Here is an 8,053-nt window from a genome sequence, read left to right on the forward strand (position 1 = left end):
CGGCGGCAATCGGGGCAGCCGCAGCAGCAGCAGCTTCGGCTCGGCGCGGTTTCCTTCAGCGGCAGCTTCGGCCGGGCTCCTTTTGGCGGCAGCTTCGGCGGGGTTCCTTTGGCAGCGATCGCGGCAGCAGCAGCTTCGGCAAGGCGCGGCTTCCTTCAGCGGCAATTTCGGCAGCAGCAGCTTCGGCGGCGGCTTCTCTGCCGGCGCACGTGGGCCTCCGGAGGCTTCCTGTGGCCAGGGTGGCTGGGCGGCAGCGAGCCCCCCCCCAACCTCATTGAGAGACAGGGAGGCAGTGGCGGCGGGCAACAAGGCCTAGGCGGCGAGGATCCTGGGGCAGTCACGACGAGGCGGCAGCGCAGGATCGGATCCAGCACGGCGAGGACCACAGGCTAGGCGGCCTTTGGCCGGCAACTTTTAAATTTAATTGTTAATTTTAATTAGCGCGGGGGTAGGTGGGGCACGACCCAACCATCAATCCTTGCCACGTGCAGGGCAATTAGGCTACCCTCCAGGATAATTGGGTGCCGGGTGGGGGTATTGATTAAGCAGGCGGGCTCCTTCACAACGCTTTGTAATCACGTCGTTTTGCAAGCGGGGCCCCCTATCTCCCTCTAGTATGCCTAAGAAAGGACAAGGGGGGCCAAAAGGGAAGGGAAAGGCCCCCAGAGCAGGGGGGAGATGCCCACCCCCAGCGGCGGAGGGGGCAAGGAGTGGGGAGGGGCCACCATGGGCGGCCATATTAGCCAGGTTGGAAGCCCTAGAACATGGCTCAAGCCACCCTAATGCACCCCGGGACCAACCTGTGACAGGGAAGAAGAAAGACCCACCACCCAAACGGTCTCGGGGGAAAACACAGCGGCCAGTGAACAGTGCTGATGCAGGGGCTGTTGCTTCCATCTTAGCGCGACTGGATGTGCTGGAGGCCGGGCTCAGGGCTGAGGCGAGGACGCCCAGCATAGAGCCAGGCGCAACTCCCACCCTGCAAGCAGCCCCAACAATGCAGCCCGCACAAGGACCTTCGGCGGAAAGCACACAGGGTGAGTCCTCTATCATGCCACAACAACAAGGACAGCAGCAGTGGAGCTGGGCCCCCTGGGGGTACCCCTACTGGCCCTTTTCCCCACCAGCGGTAACCGAGGGATATGGGCAGGCAGGGACCCCCGCCGGCGGGGGGGAGGTTACGCCACAGCAGCAGCATCCCCTAAGGGAGGCCTGCGAGCAGGTCTGGCACCTCGCCGCTGGGACGGCGACGGAAGGAGGACATCAGCCCGCCCTGTCTGCCAACCCCCCTGCAGAGATATCCGACCCCCTGGGATCAGTCAGAGAGGGGGCCATACCTTTTGGGGAAACGTCTGCCCCACTGGGTTTTCATCTTCTGCCTGCTACGAAGGACAGAATATGGAGGGGAGAGTATGTGGACCTATTCTCGCTCCTGTACAGGGAGCCGGTTGGGAAGGATAAGGATAAAGGAGAACATGCAGAGCCCGATAGGCCCAAGCGCCGACGGGTAGAGCGCTCTTGGGCTAACTGGCTGCCTGCATTCCTTACCTACATGGGGGTGGTAATACAGAGGCAGCCTCACAGGGCCTCGGTACTGATCAAATACCTCGATATCATATACCGGGGCTATTCGGAGTTTCAAGGGACGGCATGGCTGGACTACGACCAGGCGTTCCGTATGAGGGCGGCTTTTGATACATCCCTCCCCTGGGACAAGAAGGAGGCTGACCTGTGGCTGCAATTTATGGCGCATTCTAGACCCATGGCAGGCGATAGGGCGGACAGCGGCCATCTCTTGGCGCGCCAGGCATCAGCAACTGCTTCCCGCGGGCCTGCGGGGCAGGGGGTTCAACCCCGCCTGCTTTGCTGGGAGTTCAGCTCGCGTGGCCTTTGCGGTCGGAGCCCGTGCAGGTTCAGACATGAATGTGCCATATGTGGGGGCCCTCACGCCTGCACTAGCTGCCCCAGGGGCCGCCCCTTCAGGGGTGGAAACAGGGATTCGGCTGGCGCAAGGAGGACAGGGGCTGCAGGCGCAGCTCAGGGAAAGGGGCCCCAGCCCAATTAAAATTGCCGAGCTCCGACACTTACTCCACCTTTACCCCCTAGTCCTAGATGCCCAGTTTTTATTAGAAGGCTTCACAGTGGGTTTTCGGATCCCCTATTTAGGTCCCAGGCGACCTTTCATGTCCTGCAACCTTAAGTCAGTGGAAGGCATGGAATCAGTTCTGAGAGAAAAAATTAGGAAGGAAGTAGTAGCCGGCCGGGTTTTGGGCCCCTTTGCTGCACCACCCATCCCCTCACTCAGAGTTTCCCCGTTGGGCCTCGTCCCCAAGAGGGCACCAGGTGAATTTCGCCTGATACACCACCTGTCCTTTCCACAGGGTGAGTCAGTCAATGACTTTATCCCAGCGGAGCTGTGCTCAGTCCGCTACACATCATTCGACTGTGCTGTGCAAATGGTCAGGGACTGCGGGGTTGGGGCCCTTATGGGAAAGTGTGACATCAAGTCTGCTTTCCGCCTCCTCCCGGTCCACCCACAGGACTTCGAGCTGTTGGGCTTGGCTTTTGATGGTGAATATTACGTGGACAGGGCATTGCCTATGGGCTGCTCTATATCATGCTCTGTTTTCGAGCGCTTCAGCTCCTTCTTGGAGTGGGCGGTCAAGAGGCGCGCAGGCTTGCAATCAGTGGTACACTATTTAGATGACTACCTGTTTGCGGGCCCTGCGGACTCAGGCACCTGCAGGGCGTTCATGGCACATTTCGCGGGGCTGGCTGGGGAGCTGGGCGTCCCCCTCGCGGCCGAAAAAACTGAGGGCCCATCCACTGCTATCACGTTTCTGGGCATCGAGATAGATACGGTGGCCCAATGCTGCAGGCTTCCTCAGGACAAGTTGGGGGCCCTCAGGGAGAAGATCTCAGAGGTGGTCAGTTCTAATAAGGTGACATTAGCCACTCTCCAACGGCTGGCAGGCCAGCTGAACTTTGCCTGCAGGGTTGTAGCGCCCGGCCGCGCCTTCCTGCGGCGCGTATATGACGCCATGGCTGGCCTATCACGATCCTACCACCGCACACGGGTGACAGCCGCTCTTAGGGCTGACCTGACAGTGTGGTCCACCTTCTTGCGGAACTTTAATGGGGTCTCCCTATGGAGAAGGGATCGCCTGTTGGAGGCAGAGCTACAGGTGCACTCCGATGCCTCGGGTGCCTTCGGTTTTGGGGTCATTCTGCATGACTCATGGTGCCACGGCAGCTGGCCACAGGGCTGGACACTGGCCGGCCTGACCAGAGACCTGACGTTCTTAGAGTTCTTCCCCATTGTCGTGGCCGTACACCTCTGGCCCGACAAGCTGTGTAATTCCTCAGTCCACTTTTGGTGCGACAACCTCCCCACAGTGCACGTTATTAACACCCTGTCCTCTAGAAACCCCAACGTTATGCTTCTGGTGCGAGCATTCGTGCTCCAATGTCTTCGCTATAATATTCAGTTCCTGGCGCGCCACGTTCCGGGTATTGACAATAGTATTGCTGATGCTCTATCACGGAACCAGATGGAGAAGTTTCGCCAGCTGGCACCGTGGGCAAGGGCTCTGCCGGAGGCGTTCCCCCCAGCGCTATGGGAGATTGGAGGATTGAATCAGAAAGGGCCATAAGCCTTTCTGTGGCGCCCAGCACTTTGGCCAGCTACCAGGGGGCAGGTAGGGATCTATCTAACTTCAGAGAGTCCAGGGGTTACGTCCAGGAGTGGCCCATCCCGGTCGAGCAGCTTATGGAGTTCTGCGTGGAGGGGAAACGGAGAGGCCTTTCAGTCAGGACCATCAAAGGTAAGCTCTCAGGCCTCGCTTTCCTAGCGAAGGCACGGGGCTTTCAGGACTACACGGGTGACTTTAGGGTGCGCCGGATGCTGGAGGGTTGGTCCCGCGAGCGCCCTTGCCCCCCGGATGCCCGCCTCCCCTTTTCCCCAGAGCTATTGTTTGGCCTGCAGGGACAGTGGAAGCACTTGTGTTCTTCCCCTTTCGAGGCCCTGCTATATCATGCTACGGCCCTCACTCTGTTTTTTGGGGCCTTCCGAATTGGGGAGGTGGTGGCAGCTTCCAAGAGGGATAACTCCCTCCGAGCCCTGCTAGTCTCCGACCTCAGCTGGAGGGCAGAGCGGGCCATCCTGCGGCTCAGGCGGTCTAAAACGGACCAGCATGGTAAGGGGCGCCTGGTGGTATTGGCCCCATGCCGGCAGCAAGAACTCTGCCCAGTAACAGCCCTGCGCGGTTTTGTGGCAGCGAGGGGGTCGCAGTCAGGGTACCTATTCATACATAGGAACTCCCAGCCCCTTACCAGATACCAGTTCTGGTCCGTGGCGAAGGCCGCACTGGGGAACTTAGGCGTGGACCCCAGTAAGTTCGGGACACACTCCTTCCGGATAGGCGCGGCCTCCACGGCGGCCCTATTGGGCTTTACTAAAGACAGGCTTCAGGCCGTGGGCGGGTGGTCCTCGGACGCGTACAAGGCCTACGTTAGACCACTTGCTGACACACACGGCGCCAGCGGCTAGACTTTGCCCCCCCCCAGGGCCCCCCCCATTGTTACCCAATGTCGTTGTTGTTTCAACAGATCGCTGGACAAGATCGGAGCAGCCACGCATCCTCCTATGTGGCCACAGTATGATGTTCTGGGCAGGCCGCAGGGCGGCGAAGTCTCGCTTCGGCACGCAGCTGGGGCTCAGTCAATGGGCCACAGTGCGGTGGCTGGGACGTCGGGGGATGCGTTGGGATGGGCTCCTGCCAGCCTTGTTTCAACCGGCTGTGGAAGTGGCAGCGCCCCAGGTGCTGGTGATCCACCTCGGGGGCAACGACTTGGGTCTGTTAAAGGGCAAGGCCCTAATTGAACAGGCATGCGGTGACCTCCGGGCCATTGCACGTCGCTGGCCGGGGGTGCACTTAGTGTGGTCAGACATCCTGCCGCGCAGGAGGTGGAATTGTGCCGGTGACCCACGAGGGATGGACAGGGCACGGAAAAAGGTGAACAGGCAAATTCAGAGGGCCCTTAGGGACTTAGGAGGTTCTGTCATCCACCACCCAGAGGTGGGCCACAACAAGCTTGAGCTGTTTCGGCCTGACGGCGTCCATTTGACGGACAAGGGCAACGACATCTTTCTAAGGGACCTGCAGAAGGGTTTACACCAGATTCTTATCGGGTGTGGGGTAAAGGGGGACTAAGCAGAGGCTTGTCCCCCTTCTGTGGCGAAGAAGTGCGGGGAAAGGTTAAAGGGAAAGGGCAGCTAGGTGACACCTTTAGGCACCTTTGGGGGTGACAGGCAGTCCGGAGGCCTGCAGCTCAGGGCTACACGGCCCGGGGACAGGGTACGGGCCGCCTTTGGGGCCAACGTGCCTCATCCGCTCAGAGTTTCAGGGCTCCGAGGGGCGGTGATGCGGGTTGGACCCCCTACACATCTTCAGGGTGTGGCTGGAGCTGGGGGGCTGGCACAGGGCAGCCCCAGGCTCAGGCAGGGCATGATCGCCCGATAGCTGCTAACAGGCTTTGCCTGGATCTCCAGAACGCCCCGCCCTTAATCTCCCTTCTGCAGGTTCATTATTCAATTGATTCTGTTTAAATAAAGTGGCCCATCATTTACCCAAGCAATGGTGTCTGTGTTTTATTTCGGCAATAGGCCGAAGACACATTACCACACCAAAGCCAAAAGGCACAGACTATCTCCTTCACACAATTGCTGTGCCACGCTAGTGATCTGCGGTGATGGCTTTGCTACAGATAAGCAAGCCAGTCAGTTTATCTTCTGGAGTATACCAATTGCACTGCCTGTTATTTTAATGGGAATAGTTGGGTAATCACATTCTTGGGGAAAGAGAATTTCCATTTTAATGAACTTTTGCTATTTCATGCATGGAAAGGATTAAGAAATAAGTCTCATGGCTAAAGTGAGAACCAGGCTTATTCCTGGGTAGGTGGGGGGTTAACCACTGTTTTAAACAAACAATTTTCAATTTTGCTTCAAATGTGGAGAATTTTGCAAAAAACATAATTGGTTTGTTGTACAGGAAAGGGGAAAATGGTAGGGAAAAAAATTCTGTAGTGAAGGCTGCATCCCTTTGGGGTTATTAAAAATAATGTGTGTGTTTCTCTGGGGGTTCACACATTTAACTTTTCCTGGAACTTAGTGGTGTAGAGCTCCAAACTTTACATATGAATTTGTTATTTATATGCTCTTTGCTTATTTAGCAAAAGCTCCAGACATTTTGGAAAGAATATTTAAATGTTATTGGTTTTGGCAAATCATAGTCTTTTTCTTTTTCTTCAGGCAGCTCCCCTATGCCTTTAAAAACAGCATGGCAAGCAGAAATTTCAAGAAGTAAAAAATGTTTCATGCCAATTTTTGGCAGGCAGAAACACACAAAGCTATACCTGTTCAACTTTAGCCTATCACACAGCAGTCAAAAGCAGAGTACGCTCATCAACAGGGCTGGCACTACCACTAGGTAAAGTGAGACAATGGCAGTCATGACAGTTCCCCTGGCTGTTGCTCCCAAGCCCCCCAACCATTCCTGTCTGCTGGAGGCCAGGACTGTGTGCTACATAACCTGTCATAACCGCCCTAAACTAGCCTGCTACCTTAGGTGCAATAGAGGTCACTTGCCATGTTATCAGTGTTGAAGTAAGATTCAGCTCTCAGCCCAGTCGGCTTCTGTATGTGGAATAGGAAGAGGGCATCGTCTTGTCTTTAACCTCAAGTGGCAAATTGTTTTGGGCTGGCCCTGCTAATCATGAAAAAAAAAATGCAACATTTCTGTTGATACATATTTTTCAAGTGCTTGTCTTAGCGTGAGACATCCAACTTCAGCAAATTCCACGCTGGTCCCTAATGGTAATGGTTGAGAGCTAAGAACAAGCAAGTCTTATATCAAGCTAATGACAGAATGCACAGCTGGTATAGCACAGTGGGGAGGAGAGCCTGGCTGGGAGTCCAGAGTCTGTGCGTTCAAATCCTCGCTCATGTCTCCTGGGTGTCAAGGGCCAGCTAAAGATCACCCCCACAGTGAGTGGCTCCGGGGTTACGTGCCCTACCACCTGTGCAGCCATGGGTAAGCTGCATAGTCCCAAGAAGCCCATTTGCCCCCCAGCTGGCAGTTGCAGTCAAGGAAGGGGCTGGCTTGTGCAGCTGTGGCAAGCTGAGCAGGCCCTAGCCAGCTGGGGAGGACTCACCTCAGGGAGGCAATGGTAAACCCCCTCTGAATACTGCTTACCATGAAAACCCTATTCATAGGGTAGCCATAAATTGGGATCGACTTGAAGGCAGTCCATTTCCATTTTCAATTACAGAAAGCAGACAAGTATAAGTGTGGGTGTGGGTGAGTGCTTGTGTTAAAGGGAAAATGATATCAGATTACTTTCAAAATGTGCAATATTTAATTAATGGAACCCTGAAATTTCTAAGATGTTATATACTCTGTAATGTTTCTTTCCTTTGCATAACCGGTAACCTTCAAAATGGCTATTTTATGGGTCTGTAGTAATTTATCTAGCATTTTTTATTGGATTTGGGAAATAATCCTTGTTTTTTTGCACAAAAAAGCATTGTAAACTTTCCTACTGCTCAGATTTAGAATGATGCTGGATGTGTCATCTCTATTCCAGGCCAGCTGTTCTGCATCTAGAAAAGAGCAAGACGCAGCAACCAGGATACCTTTACCTGCTTGCTTCAAACCCACTCCTACACTGTTCCCTGCCCTGCAGCACACAGTCTCCAACAGTTTGGGTGAGCCAAGAAATTCTCTTGCAGAAGTCCTGCAGATTCTTCCTCATTAAGGCTTGCTCTCCCATCAGATTAAGAATTCTGTCTTCAGTTCTGCTTCCCACCAGTTTACCCAGGACTGACATTCAGCAAATGAATATAGGCACCAAGTCAGACCATTGGTCCGTCTACCTCACTGTTGTTCACACTGACTGGCAGTGGCTCTCCCATTCCTACCTGAAGATGCCAGAGCTTGGAAGTAACTAGTTACAAGTAACTAATTACTTGTAATTTATTGCTTTTTTGAAT

General features: G+C 54.9%; 1 protein-coding gene across 1 annotated transcript; it reads left to right on the forward strand.

Moving 5' to 3' along the window:
* Window positions 1-230: 230 nt before the first annotated feature.
* On the forward strand, window positions 231-5,628 carry LOC133389092 (uncharacterized). The gene is made up of 2 exons (XM_061636097.1): window positions 231-1,037; window positions 4,609-5,628. The coding sequence occupies exons 1-2, from the start codon at window positions 617-619 to the stop codon at window positions 5,211-5,213; spliced, it is 1,026 nt and encodes a 341-aa protein (XP_061492081.1). The 5' UTR covers window positions 231-616; the 3' UTR covers window positions 5,214-5,628.
* The last annotated feature ends 2,425 nt before the right edge of the window (window positions 5,629-8,053 follow it).

Source organism: Rhineura floridana, chromosome 7 (genome assembly GCF_030035675.1).
Source record: "Rhineura floridana isolate rRhiFlo1 chromosome 7, rRhiFlo1.hap2, whole genome shotgun sequence".
Taxonomy (NCBI): domain Eukaryota; kingdom Metazoa; phylum Chordata; class Lepidosauria; order Squamata; family Rhineuridae; genus Rhineura; species Rhineura floridana.